The sequence below is a fragment of the Macrobrachium rosenbergii genome, chromosome 24, assembly GCF_040412425.1.
Source record: "Macrobrachium rosenbergii isolate ZJJX-2024 chromosome 24, ASM4041242v1, whole genome shotgun sequence".
Classification (NCBI taxonomy): domain Eukaryota; kingdom Metazoa; phylum Arthropoda; class Malacostraca; order Decapoda; family Palaemonidae; genus Macrobrachium; species Macrobrachium rosenbergii.
The window spans coordinates 34,595,993-34,617,554 of record NC_089764.1 but is presented as its reverse complement, the minus strand read 5'-3'; the positions used below and the strand labels follow the sequence as shown (position 1 = coordinate 34,617,554).

At 39.4% G+C, this 21,562-nt stretch overlaps 1 protein-coding gene across 1 annotated transcript in view; it reads right to left on the bottom strand.

Moving 5' to 3' along the window:
- Positions 1-21,562, bottom strand: part of LOC136852016 (aromatic-L-amino-acid decarboxylase-like) — a 74,305-nt gene that overhangs the window by 24,663 nt on the left and 28,080 nt on the right. The window contains 5 exon segments of the mRNA XM_067126481.1: positions 6,705-6,853; positions 7,187-7,310; positions 11,481-11,600; positions 12,934-13,047; positions 15,540-15,660. Of these exon segments, the coding sequence (XP_066982582.1) occupies positions 6,705-6,853; positions 7,187-7,310; positions 11,481-11,600; positions 12,934-13,047; positions 15,540-15,660 (628 nt within the window).

Below are 21,562 nucleotides of genomic sequence, written 5' to 3'. Positions count from 1 at the left end.
CACGTGAAACACTTGACAATGAAGCCGACAAGAGAGAGAGAGAGAGAGAGAGAGAGAGAGAGAGAGAGAGAGAGAGAGCTATCAACAAGGCCAACAAAATATATTACTGAAGCCCCTGAAGTAATGAAGAAATACTTTAACACATAAATAAAACGCCCTTATTTCGAAAACGTCAAAAATAACATCTCACATCCGACGATACGTATGCTTTTTTATTATCCTATACCCGGAGGTCATTTCCTAATCATGTTCAAATAACGGGGAGCTGACTCCTGCGTTTACAGAATACATGTAATGCCAGCAATGAAATTTACTCCAGAGAGAGTGGTAGATTCAGTTCACAGATTTGTGAAGCACTAACGATCAGCAGGATATTGCTGAGAGACACCTGTGAAATAACGGTCAAAGAATAAGTTGGAGGCTAAAAGCTATTTTTCATTATCCGTTGTCTGTACAAAAGGAGTATTCTGGAATCTGTCATCACTCAGGCTGACTGAAATCATGAATCCATCAAGGGTCCACTCGAACTCCGACTAAAGTGGCGATTTAATTGAAAGGTCATTCTCCTAAGTGGTCACAGCAGAACTTCGTCTTGACCCCCTCCCAAAGCAGGACAAGAAGTTAAACACCATCTCCTATCCTGACCAAGTCGTTTTTCTGAACCTGCAGATTGTTGATGAATACTGAATCATCTGTCGTCTTTTCACATTTACTAATGATCAGGAGTAAGTAGCGTCAATATATTATATATATATATATATATATATATATATATATATATATATATATATATATATATATATATATATATATATATATATATATATACATACATATACACATATATTTATTTATGAGACTATGTCTAACCAAGACATTCTTTGCTTTAAGATTCCTAGGAGTTTTCTCATGCTAACTGGCTAAGTCAATTACTTTTGAGCATTCGCCAACCTTAATTAGTTTCATTATAAATATCACTACAATATCATCAAAGAGAACTTCACTGCAAATATTACCACAGACATCCCAGAATTCTTTTACTACGACTCATTCCCCTCTGCAAACATCACACAACCAGTCTGAATTTAAGGTACCCACTTAACAGACACCTGTATGTATTACAGGAGGTAACTGCAGAACTATTAATTACCGGCCCCTCTTAAAATCCTATGATTCTGTTGATGGAAGAAAAGCATCTGGCAGAATAAACCACTGAAACCGATCTTGAAGCATCATAAAAGAAGTACAACCTTATCGCTGGTTGTGCACGAGGCAATTCTGTGTCAAATGGAGCAACAAGTTATCAAACAAATTTGGCTCCTCCAACGGATTTCGTCAAGGTAGCGCTCTTTCAACACATCGCTTTAGTACGGACAGATGCGCTGGACATATCAAACCGGACTCGCTCCAAAACAGTAGTATGCCGTCTGCAGACCATAACGACCTCTGCTATGCCGATGACACAGCTCTTATTCTCCGTCAGTACAGGGTCACTGAATGGAAACCGCCTCTGAATAGCTTAGTTTAACCAGACCACTGAAGAGGTGATTAACAGCTCTCCTAGAGAGGGCTGGCCCGAAGGATTAGATTTATTTTACGTGGCTAGGAACCAATTGGTTTACCTAGCAACGGGACCTACAGCTTACTGTGGAATCCAAACCACATTATGACGAGAAATAACTTTTCTCTAATTCTTCATTGGCCGGTCGGAGAATCGAACGAGGGCCCAGCAGAGTGCTAGCCGAGAACGATACCAACCCATCCAATAAGGAACTGTCTGAAGTCCCGTATTTTGGGTCCATATCATAAGGGACCTCAGAGTACAACTCATGTTGAACACCAATTGGTTCTTAGCCACGTGAAATAAGTCTAATCCTTCGGGCCAGCCCTCTCAAGGAGAGCTGTTAATCAGCTCCTCAGTGGTCTGGTTAAACTAAGGTATACTTTTTTTTTCATGTTGAACAACGACGATACTGTACCATTGGCAACGGATTCAGTATCAAGGCGACAGTGTTATACAAATGAAATGACTGGAATATGTCTGGAACTGATGTCTTGCTTAGCTCATCACTGGAAGTTCCAGCCCTTCACTTTGTCCTGATCACTGCCGAGCTTAGTCCTTTCTTGCCGAACAATTTCCAGAAACCTTCGGTTTTTTACGCAGGTGTAATTTGTCTGAGAGATTAACATCACATTTACAACATAAGGCCGTAGTTCCTTGTTGGAAGGGTCGGTATAGTTCTCGGCTAGCAATCTGCTGGGCTGGCGTTCGATTCTCCGGCCGGCCAATAAAGAATTAGAGGAATTTATTTCTGGTGACAGAAATTCATTTCTCGGTATAATGTGGTTCGGATTCCACAATAAGCTGTACGTCCCGTTGCTAGGTAACCAACTGGTTCTTAGCCACGTAAAATAAGTCTAATACTTCGGGCCAGCCCTAGGAAAGCTGTTAATCAGCTCCTCAGTGGTCTGGTTAAACTCAGGTATACATAACGACATTAAGGTCTTTGATAGGAATCTACAATACACTACGAAATTGTTCACCTTATTCACCTACACTTATTTTAATTAGTAGAACTCCACCTACACTCACTTTTATTAGTAGAATTCCACCTACACTCACTTTTATTAGTAGAACTCCACCTACACTTACTTTTATTAGTCGAATTCTGTGGAACACGTTACTGTTCTTGTTCGTGCTGCTTATCTGATATAAGATCTTTTCGAACACTTTATTATTCCTTCTTATTTTTGACCCCGCAGCTAACCAACATCACGAGACATCATACATTCCCGAGTAGGAACCAGTATTTAACAAACAAATTTTTATATGTAAGAGATTGTTTGAATTGGTAACATCTACTGTATCTGCTGTTGTAGTCCCTTCAGTGAGACTTATGGAAGTCTACAAACATCAGTATCAATAAACATGAAAATAATAACGACCCAGAATTTCAGGTGTTCCTTTTAACGAGATAGCAGTTACGACGGATTTATGGAACCTATTACAAGGCGGTACGAGAACCTTTGGTTTCTGTGAAAAAAAAACAATCTTTACTGAGAGAGAAGAGACGCCTACAGTAAATGCGTGGGTGTAGTGATTGCCTTTCTTTTTTTTTTTTTTAGGCTAGTTTTTAGAACGGCTAAAAATCAGTGTGTCAATACCAGTCTATCGGTTGAAGATTTCAGACATGCTACGAATGTAGTGTTTTCTGCATTGCAATTCTTCCTCCTGGATTTTTTATTTGATTATTATTATTATTATTATTATTATTATTTATTATTACCAATGACATTTCTTCATGTAGCACTATGACCTTATAACATCAGCTATCAATACACACAAATACTTTGGTATTTTCAGCAACATTTTTTTCCTTCAGTGATTTTGGATACAAAAAGCGTTTAAGGAAAGCAGCATCGCCTGTTAAGTATACCTTAGTTTAACCAGACCACTGAGCTGACTAACAGCTCTCCTAGGGCTGGCCCGAAGGATCTGATTTATTTGACGTGGCTAAGAACCAACTGGTTACCTAGCAACGGGACCTACAGCTTATTGTGGAATCCGAACCACATTATACCGAGAAATGAATTTCTATCACCATAAATAAATTCCTCTAATTCTTCATTGGCCGGTCAGAGAACTGAACGCGGGACCAGCAGAGAACGGTACCCACCCCTCCAATGAGGAACCGTCATCGCCTGTATATTGCACTATCTTCTAACCTAGAGTCTAGACGAACAACTACATCACAAGCAGAGACTAGCAGCGACAAAGGTTCTAGCCATGTGGAATGATAAACAAGACATTTACACACTGAAAACTTCGTCAAGAAGCTTCTGGTTACGATAACTTGAAACCTGTCGATGACGTCACGAACACAAGTGCCAGTCAACTCCTCAGGGATTCAGAGTCGATGAAACACGGGGTTTCGGCAACACCTTTTTATCAAAGCGTTGGATAAAGGTGAAAGTTGGCAAGTGTATATTTTATAACCCTACCTAATTTTTACAGGTATTATTTAGTTCCTAAGTTCAATAGGTCTGGTGCTTATCAGAGTAAAAGTGCGTTTCCTATGCCAGAGCCATCAAAATCACAGGTAAGGGTCTTGAACGCTATAGTGACGTTAACCTATGACGTCATGAGGCTCCACCTACGGTGAAGAGAAGTTTTCATGTGGGGAAAACGTCTCTTCACTGTGGCTCTGCCCACTTGCCGATAACATATTCACTAACTGATATTAGTACCCAAGGCCAAGAGAAAGAGAAGGTCTGCTCACTTCACCCCAAATCCCCCATATAGTCGGAGCTTTGTCTACCTCCTTGCGTCAGCAGTGGATTGCTGTAATGAGCAGGTACCTTTAAGATACGTCAGGTGGGAGGCAACTCCATCCAATTTCTGTAGACCTTGTCTCTTTTGGCCTTGTTAGTACCCATCCTAGGCTTCAGCGATATCAATGATGATGAGCAGGATTAGTCATCGTCCCCTTGGTTGCATTATCATTCTCAATCATTTTATTACTATTATTGTATTACTATTTTGTGGAGGTTTCATCACAACTTCCACAGCAGCTGTTGGGGTTAAGCTGTTAGCTTGGAATTCTTCCATTTTCTTGATATTCGTATTGTTTCTATTCTACAAATAATTCAATGCCTGTAATTCATCCAGATAACAAACCAGTCTTTAGCTCGTTTGTTAGATCTGCATCTATTCAGGGCGGGAACGCAAAAAGACAATCCGTTTTGTTTTACCTCAGGTTTCGACACGATAGCCTTTTATTTGCTGCAGCAAGAGATGGGAATTGCCAAGTAGCTATTACCCAATTAGGAATAATTACCTATTCACGCTATAGTAAATCTTGCCACGGGTCTTCGCGCTTGTGTGCAAAGTGGCAAGCCGTAGCACAAATGCAGTCTTGCAACCACGGGGACAATTCCATGTCCTACTGGCCATTATCGAATTTGTTGAAGCTTAGACTGTGTACAGTAAGCATATCCATTCTCCGCCTACCTGGTGGATGGGTGGAGTCTCATGACGTCATATGTTTACGTCACTAAATTGTTTTAGGATCCTTGTCTGTGATTTTATCGGTCCCGGCATCGGCAACTTCATTTTACCCTAAACATGTCAAAACCATTAAACTTAGGTACTAAATAATACTTGCAAAAATTAGGGAGGGTTATAAAATATACACTTACCAACTTTCACCTTTATCCGATGCTTTGATAAAAAGTTTGTTGCTGAAAAACCGTGTTTCATCGGCTCTGAATCCCTTAAGTGGCATATCTTAGCCTCCCTATGGCCGGAACCTTTAAAACTAGATCTTGAACATTACCAGAGATATCAACGAGCTCGTTGATATTCTAAAGACACTTACTCGGAAGACTGACATACTTCTGCAGCTGACATTCCATGTTGATAAGTAACAACACACACACAAGCAAGTTTCTGTTTTTAGCAAAGAAGCCACATAAATAACAAAAGACTCCTTTGGATAGTGGCATTACGCCAGGGAAATCATTCGCCTAGAACGTAATCAAATATAGACGCATCACTACCGAGGCTGCAAAGGATTCCATTAGGGTAGTACCTAAAAACTCTCGAAACAGACTGTCTTAGCAATCAGGCTCAAAATTCCTCAGACCATAGTTAAGAAAGCCGAGCATGCGCAATGCTGCGTCACCTGAGTGAGGAACTCCACTGTAGACCTATTTATAAACATAACGGTCTCCTACCGAGCTATGAGGTCATACTGAAAAGGACAGCAGTCAAGAAAACCAGTCCCAAGCCTTAAAATAAAAAAAATATATCTCTCATACTGCTCTCATTCAAACAAGTTGCCTGGTTTTAGAGTTCTGTTCGACATCGCTATGAAGAATTTTTGCTATCGTTGGAAGATATCTCTTCAGTGCGTTTATCTCTCGAGGAAGCTTCATCAACTACTAAACTGCGGAACAGAATTCCTGTTAACTTTATGGAAGTTAAGGCTCACATTGCTTTTTTTTTTTTCGCATGTACCTTTCATTGACTCTTATGAATATATTGATTCATTTTTGTAATTATCTTCGATGATATGTTACTTTACTCTTTATTTTAGAAGAATTTTACAGCTTCCCAAGTTTTCTTTTTAACTTATGGTTCCCCCTGTTCTGTAGAAGCTCGATTGAAAAGCCTTTTTTTATATTTTTTGTATGAATGTACTGTATATATGTATGTATGTATGTATGTATGTATGTATGTATGTATGTATGTATGTATGTATGTATATATACGAGTATATATATATATATATATATATATATATATATATATATATATATATATATATATATATATATATATATATATATATCTTGGGCCTGCCCTTCATAAAGTAGGCTAATTCAAGTACACACACATTAAATATGTATGTATGTAATATATGTATATATGTGTGTGTGCGTATTTGTTCGTAATGTGTTTAAACGCTCACACACATCAATATATGTAAGTATGTTTAGTGGAAAGCTGAAATATACTTTTGGGAGATTCTGAACACACATGAAAGTGTCTGCACTAGTGTGAAGGTAAGTATGTTTAAATCTTCGCAACCAAGTGTATTTGATGAAAGTAATGTAAATCATATGTTTATGCATCAAGACTTAGATGTCCTGCATTGATATCTGCGGTCCTGCTGACGCAGCAAAATCCTGAAACAACTTACGTAGAAGGGAATGAGTCCTTTCTTCACATCTTCCTCGACAGCCGCCTTCAACTGGGGTCCTCGCATTCCAAACTGGTCATCTGGAGGGATCTTCCTCATCTCGACGCCTGCCATCATCCCTGCTCTCTCTACCGACGAATGGGCCTGATCTACAAAGTGGAATAAAAGGAATAAAGCCTTTACTCTCGTGACTAGGACTTCTGAACGTACTGTACCTAGATTACTGAAGAAGGTGCGCTTCAAGTACAAAAACAAATACAACCAAATTGGTAACTTTATTCATTTTCTTTCCTACAATCTCACTTCCTCAACAAACAGTAACTGGTGAGTGTCTTGTCATGAATATCCGCTGATGAGTGCACAGACCAGTGAAAGAGAAGCGAAAGTATGATTCGTGATATAAACGACTTGAGACAAAAAAAAAAAATTTAAATAAAATCAAATACAAGTATGATTAGTCAATGACCAGGGTGGCAACTAACCTGATGCATATGCAACCAGTCGAGTTACGATAGCCGGATCATCCTGTCCTTTCCGTTTCAGCTCGCTCATTTTCCGAGACTTCGCCGAGAGCAACGCTACCAGAGTGGTTTCGCTTGCTGTGCTCTTGTCATCAATAAAGAAAGAATACATTGGGTAAACAAAAGGAATTAATAGCACATATAAACATGAAGATATAAAAATCCTATAAAACCACTCTATACACACAAACATACACATACATATATATATATGTATATGTATGTATATGCATATGAATATATATACACATATATAATAACATGTATAACTGAATCACGAAAGTATGGAACGTGATGGATATATAAATAAAGACAAAATCCAAGAATGGAAGAGAAACAATGGAGTGCTGCAAGGCCTTTCGACTTATAGTCCTTTACTTAGCAGACTGAAGGAATATAAAAATAACTTTACAAGGTTCATACAAATGACAAAGGAAAAAATATGTACCTGGAATCCAACACAATTGAAGAATTAGTAGAACTGTCAAAAAAGGGTTAAATATTTAGGAGGTTTTACAAAGGATTAGGATCAACCGTTCAGAAGCAGGGACAGGACAAATAAAAGATTATACAAGGAGGTGACTGACCACCAAAAAATGTTATAAAAGTACAACTCAATAATTCTTTTTTTTTTGGTAAACAATAACAGTTTTTGAAAGATGAACATTTTTACAAAAAAATTATATTAAACATAGGAATGCATAGAAAATATATATACGGTAATTAATTTGTAATTAAGTAAGTGATTTCATCTTTTGGGTCATTCTTGAACACTTTTCTAATATAGGGATCTAAATAATATATGCCAGGGCTATGGTTAAAATTGCAGCTGGAAGCAGGCTGTATAATAGCAGATTCTAAAAGATTTTGTGAAGACAAATCTTTTGATCTGACAATCACCAAACTTGCAGTCCAATTTATCCAGTGAGTTTTCACTTAAATGAGTGAATATAGCATTGGATGTTTGCCCAGTTTTGACAGAATACTTATGTTGTTTAATATGTACATCTAAATCTTTGCTAGACTGGCCAATATAAAAAGAGGGGCAGCAGTCCAAACATGGGATTTTATATATTATGTTGTTGTTTTCTTTAGGGCAATTTTTATTAACACTCTTTTAAGTGTGTTATTATTGGAAAAACGAAGCTGACATTAAAAGATTTTAACAATGATTTTATGTGTTCAAAACCACTAAAATAAGGCAAGCTAAGAATGTAGATTTTAACAATGATTTTATGTGTTTAAAACCACTAAAATAAGGCAAGCTAAGAATGTTCTTAGGGGTTTCTTTCTCCATGTTACTTTCACTATAAAACTTTTTGTGGGCTTTATTATATCAAGACTCCATAAAGATGGATTCTCCTTGAATAGGATAGGTAAGACCACGGGTGATAGGTAGACCCATGGACCGACCTGCAAGTGTGGAGTTTTCGGGTATAGTTTCAGAAAAGGTCAAGTCAGGTAGTCAGATAAAGTGATTCCTTGGGGAATAGGCATAATAGTAGTTGCTCTATATCCTTGCCCTAAAACCTATATCCTTGTGCTCTCCTTTTTATTGCTTTTACAGGACTGTCGGCCACTCCTTGAGACTCACCACTCCCAACAGCCCAAAGAGGGGCCGAGAGAAAGTCAGTTCCTGCTCAACCCTCATACAGGCATAACCTCTAGCCTGCTAAGTCCTGAATCTCGGGCAGTATCTCTGTGTCGTGGCAAGCTGCCACACTGGTTTTAGGCTACAAGCGACCCGGACCAGTTGGTTCTTAGCCACGTAAAAATAAATCTAATCCTTCGGGCCAGCCCTAGGAGAGCTGTTAACCAGCTCAGTGGTCTGGTTAAACTAAGATATACTTAACTTTTTTTCAGTTGTTAACAGAAGACCGTGGATCATCTAATTATCCTTGCAAAGTGCACTTGCAATCAGAATTGCCCAGTAAGTCTGAAATTAACAACTGAGTGCCAGGATATTGTCCCTCTCACTAAACCTCTCATTTCCTTTTCACATAATTAATCTCCCAAAGTAAATCCCTTGCTGATATTCATGAATTACTAATGTATGTGTTCCCCATATGAATTAAGTTATTGATGAAATAATCCTTTGCTCAGTGAACTAGAGTTAATGACCCCTCCATGGTGATAGATCATTGCAAGTGAGAGAATCTTCCATACACAAATCCTTAGCTGGGAATTCTATTTCCAGAGACTTGTTATCTTGTCTCCTAGTGTTTCTGCCACCGACCTTCCTGTGGCAAATTGCCTTAGAAGACAGTTAATTCAACCCTGCTAGAGCCAGGCTAGCTGCTTTTGCAACTGTTTGCAAGACAGAGACTGTATTCACGAGCCAAGGGCTCCCATTTGCATTACTAATGTGTAAATATTTCACTTCTTTCTGAAAGCCAGTAACTGTAAATTTGTCTTAATTTTAGTGTTGCATTTGTCTGGCTGGATTGCATACCAGCCATGATTTATTTCCCTTGCTCGATTTGTGTGAAATGAAGTAATTTAATGTAACTGCAGCTTTCATGGTGACATTTCCTTTTGTTTTTAGTAACGCCGAGGTGTCATCGCATGCGTTGTATTTATTACATATTTCGTTCTGGGCAAGTGGCCCTGAAGGTCAAACTCACATCCCATATTAATTTCATTTTGCCATATCCAGCCAAATATGTATGTATATATATATATATATATATATATATATATATATATATATATATATATATATATATATATATATATATATGTATATATTGTGTAAAAAGTCCCCGCTCAACGCTGTTCTCTGTAACGAACATCCCGTTTTCTGTGGTGCCTTCACATTTGACTTAGGGTCGGACGAACACAAATTATTATCATTATCATGAATTGTATATTTTATTGTCTGTTCAAGTGACCATGCATTATGTACCTGTCCTGTTTTTTATAGAGAAACATTTTTGACCTCAGGTCACCTGTATGTCTTTGTAGCCATGGTCTCTGCGTTACACGCAGACGTCCGCACGCCGCTTGATAAGCGGGTCGCTTCTTCAGTAAACCAGCAGTACTTGTCTTCCTGCTCATTATTTTGCACCTCTCTCACAGTGGTGACCCCCGGAGTGGTAGTATATGCATTGCACACGCAAATATGTAAAAATCGTCTATTAGTGTTCAATTTATATTCTGATGGTGTTGGAAAATTCGACAAATAAGTATTATTAACGAATTTTCTTTTTTTACCAACTTCATTTTTTGTTCGAGAAAATTCAAAATGCAGTTGCAGAAAAGACGTTGCAAAGTAGGCACAAATTTCTCCAGATACAAACATGACAGTCGTAAATTTTGGTGTAGAGCAAAGAGGTCAGCAGAGTTCCAAATAAGCATTTTTTTTTGGATCGATGTCGAGACTGACATAATCTGGTGAATGTTTTCACTCCCGTGGGAAGATATACAGTATTCAGTTCTTCATTGGAGGGGTGGGTATAGCTCTCGGCTAGCACGCTGTTGGCCCAGCATTCGACTCTCTGGCCGGCCAATGAAGAATTAGAGGAAATCATTTCTGGCAATAGAAATTCATTTCTCGTCTTAAGCTGTAGGTCCATTGCTAGGTAACCAGTTGGTTCTTAGCCACGTGAAATAAATGTAATCCTTTGGGCCATCCCTAGGAGAGCTGTTAATCAGCTCAGTGGTCTGGTTAAACTAAAATATACTTATGCCTCATCGATGTCCTCCCGTTTATGTTCTCCCTCTTCTCTCTTCCCACCATCAGCTGCCACATTACTAGTCAACTAAAACTAGGCACCTCATTCACTGAAGACAAAAGAATCAAAACCTGTAAGGTTTTCAGGCTGCTCTTGAGCAGCACAGCCGAGAGACAGGCAGTTGTACACAAGCACAATGGCCTTGAGACCGATCACACAAGCCTGCTGGGCAAGAAACAAAATGGAGCACACCATGTGAAGTATACCTTAGTTTAACCAGACCACTGAGCTGATTAACAGCTCTCCTAGGGCTGGCCCGAAGGATTAGACTTATTTTACGTGGCTAAGAACCAACTGGTCACCTAGCAACGGGACCTACAGTTTATTGTGGAATCCGAACAACATTATACCGAGAAATGAATTTCTATCACCAGAAATAAATTCCCCTAATCCGTCACTGGCCGGCCGGGGAATCGAACGCGGGCCTAGGAGAGTGCTAAGCGAGTACGATATCGACCCATCCAGTGAAGACCTTATGTGTGATTCCACAAGGTCTGTACACACACGTCTCGAAGACCTACTTGTATGACGCCGCCCCCGGTGCCTCCAGAGGCTGCCAGAAACTCCTTGGGCAGGCCAAGCAGCTGGCCCAGCCAGTCCATCATCACGACTTCCAGCTCTGTGCAGGCAGGGGACGCAATCTGTGAACAGGAGGGGGAAAAACACTCTTACTATACTGAGGGGAATGGAATGGAATACAAAATTTAAGCCAAAGACCAACCTCTGGGACCTACAAGGTCTTTCAGCGCTGAAAGGGAAGCTGAGAGTAAACAGGCTGTAAAGGAGTAACAGGAGGAAAACCTCCCAGTTGTACTATGAAGCAACTGTTAGGAGAGGGTGGAAAGTAAGTTGGAAGAAAGGGAATATGAACGGAGGTAGAGTAAAAGGAATTAAAGGGGTTGCAGCTAGGAACTTTAAGTAATGCCTACAGTGCATCGCATGAGGTGCGCTGACGGCACTACCCAAAAACTATACTGAAGTGTACGGATTCATATTTTCCCTATCGCGTCTGAAATGGACTAGATGGGGTCTGGTTACTAAAATGGACCCGAAATAATCTCTCTCTCTCTCTCTCTCTCTCTCTCTCTCTCTCTCTCTCTCTCTCTCTCTCTTCCACCTCTTTTTGCAACTTCTCTCATCCCCGGATAAGATCCCTTTCAATGAGCCCTCTGGTTTATCCATCTTTTCATAATCCTTCAAAGTTTTTCGTCTTTATAATTCAAATTCTTTCGTCCTAAAAATTTAATCCTCGTCATACCATGACATTTTTCCTTCCTAAGAAACCTTGTAAATTTCAATTTCAAAATGAAACGAGTAAAGGCGAGCTGTGGTACCGTGAAGCTTTTGTCTTGTCTTTTGTGGGGATGAAGAACATGGATAAGCCCTGAGGGATATTTTCATTTCCTCAGGTCAAATGACTTTGGAAAACAAGGGTCTCTGATGTCGTTGTGAGAGAGAGAGAGAGAGAGAGAGAGAGAGAGAGAGAGAGAGAGAGAGAGAGAGAGAGAGAGAGAGAGAGAGAGAGAGAGAAATTTACTATGTACAGTAACCTGAAAATTTATTATATATATATATATATATATATATATATATATATATATATCATTATATATATATGAACATATATATATATATATTGTACTGTATATATGCATATATATATATACATATGCATCAAAGCAATACTGCAATCCTGCACGTTACCAATTTATGGACATCGTCAAATTAAGCAAGTTATCAAAATCGCAACAGTGCCAGCAGCTCCTGAAAGTAATTCCATTATTCTAACCAAAGCCTGATAAGTGTCAATCTGTCTTATTCAGTCATTTTATTTTTTACTTACAAACAAGGAAAACCTTGTTTCCACGTCTAAACGTTTCTTCTCACGATTGGGTAAGTGTTCATCTCTGTACAGCTTGTAAGTACTTGCTTTCTTCACATCACTGTTTATCGCCATAAGTATAATATACTCACCCATGTAAAACCAATGCAACCAATGGCTCCGGAAAGCATGTCTGCGAGCAACGACGGGTAGCTATTTCCAGTTGGGTAGTAGGCGTGGAACTGGGGCGAATGCCAGTGCGTTACCTGCAATCGTAATACAATAATTTAAGACCGGCTTGCTCCTTAGCTTTCATCCTTACTTCAGGTTTAACCTCATGAGCTGTCCTATAGAAGGGCATCTTATAAGGGCATCATATAAAGGTGCGATAGACTCAAAACTTTGGACGAGTTGCTGTAGGATTAACCCCAAGAGCTGTCCTATATAAGGGCATCTTATAAAGGTGCTATAGACTCAAAACTTTGGACAAGTTACTGTAGGATTAACCCCAAGAGCTGTCCTATATAAGGGCATCTTATAAAGGTGTAATAGACTCAAAACTTTGGACGAGTTACTGTAGGATTAAACCCAAGAGCTGTCCTATAGAAGGGCATCTTATAAAGGTGCTATAGACTCAAAACTTTGGACAAGTTACTGTAGGATTAACCCCAAGAGCTGTCCTATATAAGGGCATCTTATAAAGGTGCAATATAGAATCAAAACTTTGGACAAATTACTGTAGGATTAACCCCAAGAGCTGTCCTATATAAGGGCATCTTATAAAGGTGCGATAGACTCAAATCTTTGGACGAGTTACTGTAGGATTAAACCCAAGAGCTGTCCTATATAAGGGCATCTTATAAAGGTGTAATGTTGAATCAAAACGTTGGAAAGTTATTGTAGGATTAACCCCAAGAGCTGTCCTATATAAGGGCATCTTATAAAGGTGCTATAGACTCAAAACTTTGGACGAGTTACTGTAGGATTAACCCCAAGAGCTGTCCTATATAAGGGCATCTTATAAAGGTGCATTATAGACTCAAAACTTTGGACAAGTGAAGGTGATGGTCAACAGTTACTGTAGGAAAAATGACGATAGGCAGAATATTTACAGCATAACGACGGAAAAAACATTTTGTTAGTTTCACTAAGACTCTGATGAGAGAATTGTAAGAGGACATTTTTCAGACTAGTCAGAAATATATGTTTAAATATGTAAATCACTCTCCGATTTCTAAAAGAAGGTCAATAAACTACTTTTATGAAGACAAAACCTAAATTAAAATCCCGATTCAAGGCGATCAAGTTTGATTCGAGGTAGCTTATTACAGCGTTTCTGTAAGTTTTTTTTCAGTTAAATATCGGCAATCACAAAAAGATTCCGAATTGAAAAACGCAATTTATGTTATTTAATTCTTGGATAATATTTCAAGAGATATTTCGATGGCTAAATATAGATGGTTTAATATGCTTAAGAATGAGTGAACATTAGAACTCCATTAGGATAAAATACAATGGGGCTTTGCAATTCGAAAAAGTCAATAATTAGCTAAAGTTAGAAATAAACAAATTCATAAATTAAAACCTTACAAACCTGCCAGATTTCTACATACACCGATATTATGCATAAGAAGTTACTGCACTGAATTATTATTAACAAGTTTATCATAAAAGAACAGAAAGTGGCCTACAGAAAGACTAAGTAGAATAAGAAAGTTTATAAGTTCACGTCGCATGGTTAATGGAGGTATATCTGAATATAAGAGAGAGAGAGAGAGAGAGAGAGAGAGAGAGAGAGAGAGAGAGAGAGAGAGAGAGAGAGAGAGAGAGAGAGTTATGAGCCTGCCTATTGTTCCTTACACTCAGAAGTCGAGACAATGAGTCGGGGAATCTAGAGAGGATTAAAAATGACTTGTTTTTCCAGAGAGTGAATGAAAAGTTGGAGAGTGGAGTGGATTTCTGGAGTGACATTATGCCTTTTGTCCCGTGGAGTGCGGTGATGTCTTTAAAAATGAGACGAAAAGGGGAAAAGTGCCAGAATTTTCTGGGGGAACAACGATAACGTCCTTCTTTCAGATATTCATCGCATCTCGATGAAATACTGATGTGTTGATTCTGGAAATAAAGATTAACTGCTGACAGCCCTCTTGCTATTCTGCAATATATTTCTTTCACTTAGATAGTTCCCCTCAATTTCTTGGTAATTTCTTAAGCCTTTATATTTCACTTATAAGAAAAAAAGGGGGCGATGCTCCCATTTTCTGAAGGCTTCTAATAACGCGTGGAAACGGAGTTAGAAATAAATACTGTTTTGTAAAACCAACACAGTTTCAATTTGGGTCATTCTGGTCAGTAAAACTGGTTGCCCCCATCTAAAAGCGGTGTCCAGTTGATAAGCAACCTTGTCTTACACTGCAGTGTATCTTTACCTATAATTACCTTACCGTACACTGCAGAATCATTTACACTAGTATTTTTAATGTTAGTTGCAGCAGCTTCTTGGGGAATGGTCTCTTAATTAATCTTAATTAAGAGAAACTGATGACACCTAAACTGACGATACAGAGACAATGGTGTACTAGGGACTGCGGCAGCCAGCCATACAACTTTAAAGCTAGAGACGGGTCCATTCGCAAAGTGTAACAAGTGAGGGTCTCAAGGACGTGACTCTGTCCAAAGCTCTTCCCAAGACATCTTGGCAAGAACCACAATGCACTGCTTTCCTCTGGAGATTCTTTCATTTCTCTTGCGTCCTTACCCCCGGCATAATGACTCTCTCAATGTCGTTCATGACGTCTTGCCAAGATTCCGGCGTTTCGGGGGCCTCTGCGGGTATCAGGGGGCGAAGATAACCAGGTTCAACCTCGGGCAAGACGCGTCTGAAATTAAGTAGACAAGGGTATGGTTACTATAGTGAAGCAGAAATAATCTCTCTCTCTCTCTCTCTCTCTCTCTCTCTCTCTCTCTCAAACAAATATTCATTTTTCTTCTTATTAACCTCATCATAAATAAATTAACAAAACTGTCGAGACGTGGGACAAACTTGTGGCGACGAGACATATTACTCATAGTCCCATTCTCGCCCTGCAACTATGTGTGTGTATATATATATATATACATATGTATGTATATATACAGTATAAATATCGCCGCCGAATCGTCAACTATTAAGCCCTTATGGCAAAATATACCAGGAAGGTATACCAGGCAGGTAGGGGAGTAAAGTTAAGTATACCTTAGTTTTACCAGACCACTGACGTAGGGGAGACAGGGATCTATAGACTTGAGTGTGACAGGAGAGTTGTTGACAAGAAAGTGTCTCGTCTTTTCAGGGAGGGGTCTTTATGAGTCTCAAGGGGAAAACGTGCGGATTTAGAGAGCTGTCCCCTGCCTTAATCCCAAATTCCATTCACCTCCCACTGAGTTCCCAAATATTTATTTCTGGCCAAGCCTCTTCTCCTAATTTCCGGGTGAAAGTCGCCTCCACGGCCTGAAGCGATGCCTCCAGCCCCAACCCAGACCTCACAAACACAAAGCAGCTCAAGACAGATCAGTCTAGGAGACGGTCCTATCGGGAAATCTCTCTGTACGACAACCTCAGGGCCAGGGTGACTTTGGAACTCACACTTTATTCACGCTGGACAGAAGTGCCCATTCCGGGACAATGCTGATACCTTGGATCAAATCGAAAATCAAGAAGCAACGAAGGTAACGTGCTCTGGAAGGGAGATATGTTGGCCAGTAACTTTTTCTTTGACTCATTTTATTATCTCTCTCTCACATTTCATTGCTCAAGTAACTTCTTGTCTCGTCTACTTAAACAGTGTGTCTGCATCCCATGTGTAATTCCTTGACAGTGTGCAACGTACTTCTCACCCCTTGCTAGCAACTGAGTAGAGTATAGAATCTCCCTCCAGTTCTTGCATTTATTCAATTACATAGAGAGTATCACCTCAGTGTTGTTCTTACCTGGAATCGCTTCATTCCAGGAGTGTTATCGATGCTGTTACCAGCACAGCCGTGTGTCTGTGTTCCTGATTTCCTGTAATTGTCCGCCCTATTTGGACTGGTAGAACTATTGCCTAATTGGCTTAGAGGTCCATTTGCACATGGCCAGTATTCATAATTGTAATTCGTTATCCAATTCACTCAATCACTGCTGTTGTGTAAAACCCAGCTAACTTACTTTAGTGAAAGTTTCTAGTTTCATTGGTAATTTCTTCCATGTTGTGATTGTAATGAATGAATTACTGTTAAGAAACCCATTTTCACTCGGTGACCTACCATTTATTTGTTATTTTTGCATTTCTTTAGTTTATGGGCTTAAGAGGGTTTTTTTTTTGTAAGGATAAATTATTATTTCAAGGACCAGTACTCAGAACGCCCCTTCTAAGCCCATAACAATATACATATATACATACATACATACATACATATATATATATATATATATATATATATATATATATATATATTATATATATATATATATATATATATATATATATATATTGTTCTCAAGAGATCTTTATCTTATAGACAACATCGTTGAGAGATCAGTTGTTTCCTTTGCCCAACACAATCAGGTTCTAATTAGACCACCCTCCCAAGGTATCCTGCTGGAATGCCTTCTGTAACTTATCCCAAAAATGAACTTTTCCTACTCGTTTCGATGAGCTTCAGCCTCCAGATTCCGCTGATGGGCCTCCAAAGATTATATTGAGGCCATGCCGCAGAGCAACACTACTCAGCAATAGATGTCTGTCATTCACTTTGCTGAGTAGTGTTGCTTTGTGGTATGGTCTCAATGTAATCTTTAGACCTTACTTGTTCCTCATTGGACGGGTTGGTATCGTTCTCGGCTAGCACTTTGCTGGTCCCGCGTTCGATTCCCCGACCGGCCAATGAAGAATTAGAGGAATTTATTTCTGGTGATAGAAATTCATCTCTCGTTATAATGTGGGTCGGATTCCACAATAAGTGTAGGTCCCGTTGTTAGGTGGTTCTTAGCAATGTAAAATAAATTTAATCCTTAGGGCCAGCCCTAGGAGAGCTGTTAATCAGCTCAGTGGTCTGGTTAAACTAAGGTGTACTTAACTCAGGCCTTACTTTGGAGGCACATCAGCGGAACCTGGACGCTGAGGCTCACCGAAACGAGTAGCATGCACTAAATGCTATCGGCCCAGGGACTGAATGTGACAGGATAAGTTCATTTTTGGGATAAGTTACAGAAGGCATTCCAACTGGATACCTTGGGAGGGTGGTCTAATTAGAACCCGATTGTGCTGGGTAAAGTAAACGGCTAATCTCTCAACGATGTTGTCTATAAGATAAGGATCTCGTGAGAACAATACTATACGAGCAGTAGAGAATATCTAGGCCAAGTCGCAGTGATATGATCATCTTTGCAGATACAGGAAGACTATGGTCCATACCAAGCTTTTCGGCAGTACAAGAGGATTTTTAGATGCTGTAAAAATGAAAGCCAGCAGTAGAAGGTATGAACAGTATTTATAGTATTACTTCATTCAGGAGTGAATTATGGAAGAGTATGGTTCAAGATTTGTTAATCAACAATTTCGAGGTTTCGCTCAAGTTCAGCTCCGTGCACCACTGACTACACCACTTACTAAACTGTTCCAGATCTCTGTTCAGGTACTTCATTTCATGTCACTCTGGTGTGAGGAAAAAGTTAAGTATACCTTAGTTTAACCAGACCACTGAGGAGCTGATTAACAGCTCTCCTAGGGCTGGCCCGAAGGATATGTCTTATTTTACGTGGCTAAGAACCAACTGGTTACCTAGCAACGGGACCTAGACTTATTGTGGAATCCGAACCACATTATAGCGAGAAATGAATCTCCATCACCAGAAATAAATTCCTCTAATTCTCCATTGGCCGGCCGGAGACTCGAACTCGGGCCCAGCAGAGTGCTAGCCGAGAACTCTACCGGCTCGTCCAACGAGGAACTTCTGGTTTGAGGAACTACATATGTTGCAACAAGTGCACAAGAGCATACTCACTGACACAAGACAAAAAGCAGCAAAGATGCCAGCACTCAGTCCTGCACAACACCAGGCACAACAAGGTCTCTGATTACTGTTGGTCCCTTGATTGGAAAAAATGGGAGTGATATCGTTTACATGGCGCCTAACACCTGAGATACGAAAATTATGAATAAAGAACTTTGTGGCTGAAATTACTGGCAGCCAGTATCTATTATAGGTTCCTTGTACTTAACAGTTGATCAGTAATTGTTGCAATTATTAATTATATATAATCCTTTGAAACTGGCATTTGTTTCTAACTTAGAAACACTGTCTGGAAAATGAAAATAAGATTTCAGGAAAAAACAGAAAATACATTTTTCAAATAGTTGGAAAAAACAGTAAGGACGGCAAATTTAGGCAAATCTGTTGATAACCGATTTAGAATGAGCGAAACTTGGGAAAGGAGCCTCAGCCAACGGCTACTTGGTCGAAAGTATTTATATTGACGGAATCTAGACGTCATATTCACCAGAGCTATGTAATATGACAGAGCAGTGAATTAGTGCTGACATTCTTCGAGCAAGTGTGTACTACAAACACACCTGTGGGTTTGAAGGGATAGAGTTGAATTTTGGGTCAATGTGGCTAAAATGAGACAATTTTGGGAAGAATGGAAGAGAGAGAGAAAAAGTTGGAAGGTATATTTTTTGGGCGTGTTCAGAAGGTAGGGTTTGGGCGGTTTATATCTAGTTAAAAATCTACAGAGAGAGAGAGAGAGAGAGAGAGAGAGAGAGAGAGAGAGAGAGAGAGAGAGAGAGAGAGAGAGACTGAAGGATTGAGGAATGACTGGAGGAGAAAGAACAGCCGCAGAACTGACGCAGGAGGCAAAAAAAAAAAAAATAAAATTGACACCGCTTCCTGAATAAGAAGATTCCTATATGCACGTTCCTTATACAATATTACATGCAAGCATAAATACATAACAATGATTGTGATTTCGTCTTTACTTGAACTTGTTTTTTTTTTTTTGTGAAGTTCGTTTTCAGAAAACGAACCAACACATCAAAGAAATTTCACGATTTGAAATATAAAAATACATGAATTGCATCGAAAAGTAAATTTTGCACCAACTAGTCCAAGCAAACATGCCTCTTCCAGAGAGATGATCGCAGCTAACAAAGTTATAAGAAAGAGAGAAAGAAATCACATGAGAGAGAGAGAGAGAGAGAGAGAGAGAGAGAGAGAGAGAGAGAGAGAGAGAGAGAGAGAGATATTTATAAAATATTTTCAATGCTGCATCACGAATTTCTGCATAATTAATATCTTCCAATGCTGCATCACGAATCTCTGTTTGTTGAACGCTTGAAAACCGCTATTCTTTGACGTCAAATAAGGCGAACAATGGACGCAGGCTGCTATTAAGTTCACTACGGAAAAACATTCTTCTTGGATCACCAAGGTATTGTGACTTAATTAAATAACTGATCACTTCTAGGCCATTTGCATGCCGGTTTGTAATCCAATAAACAGTGCGGCAAATGCTTCCTTTTAAAATACATCTGCTACAGAAATACTACAATTGCAAATAAACTTTGTAATATAACCGAGAATGATCAACATAATCTGTTACAGAGTACTTCAGTCCTTGCAATGTTTTTATTCTGCGACCTCAAACAACACCGAGCTGCTCCTAATTCTAGAATCTGAAACGCGTTATCTGTCAAGGATAGAACTTCTGATAACTTCAAATCTCGATCAGCTGTGACTCCTTCGTATCAAGATGAAATCATTCTTTTCAATTAACACCACCAGGTTTCACAACACAGGCGAACCTATTCTCGTCTTCGTAACGATGGCTCTCTCTCTCTCTCTCTCTCTCTCTCTCTCTCTCTCTCTCTCTCTCTCTCACACACACACACACACAGAACTCAGGATAACAAAAACAATTTATCTCCCACGGTGTGTTCGGCTGCAATACTGACGTGCCTTAACAAAGGATTCACAGGTGTTTTCATAGTTAACATTTGGTGCACACAACCAGCCGCCCCCACCCCCACCCTCTCTCAGACTCTCAGAATTTCAATCAACGATAAACTTCGAAGCAGTGCACTAAGAAATACGAGAAGTTGTAGTTTCTATGTAGTAAATCTCGTGGACTTTTCTATGACCCTGAAAATATGCAGACTTTCAAAGAGAGAGTCCAAAATGACATCTTGCATACTATCTTCCGCAGAATAAAATGTCCCTGTACGGAAAAGATGAAAAACCTATTGCCGAGAGAAAGGCAAATATTAATCATCCAGGAGATCAACATCTGCAGACACAGCTGCGATACGAGTCGGAATAATACAAGTTATGACGCACAGCGTTTTACTGTATTCCTTCAGCCGCTATGACCTGAAAACCCAAGGCATCAACAACACTGCCAGGATAAGCTGTCCACTATGGTGAAAGACCTGAGTTTACTGGACAGCTTGACGTCTTACAGTAGGACCTCAGCAGAGTGATGATGTTGACATTCCATGAAGCGAAAATCACTCATTACTTCAAAAATCACAAGCTGTAAAGGAAATGGTGGTGATTCTTGATTTTGGACAATTTCTATTCAGTCATTTTCCCACCGTGGTCTGAATTACAAATACCAAGGTTAGGTCAAACGAAGCGGTTTCTTTGAGCTAATGGTATGAAAGGCGAAAGTCTGCTGACATCCTCAAAATGAACAGCAATTTGTTTTAAGAATTTCCGTAAATCTAAAAAGAAGCACCTGGTTTACTGGTATCACCTTTGTAG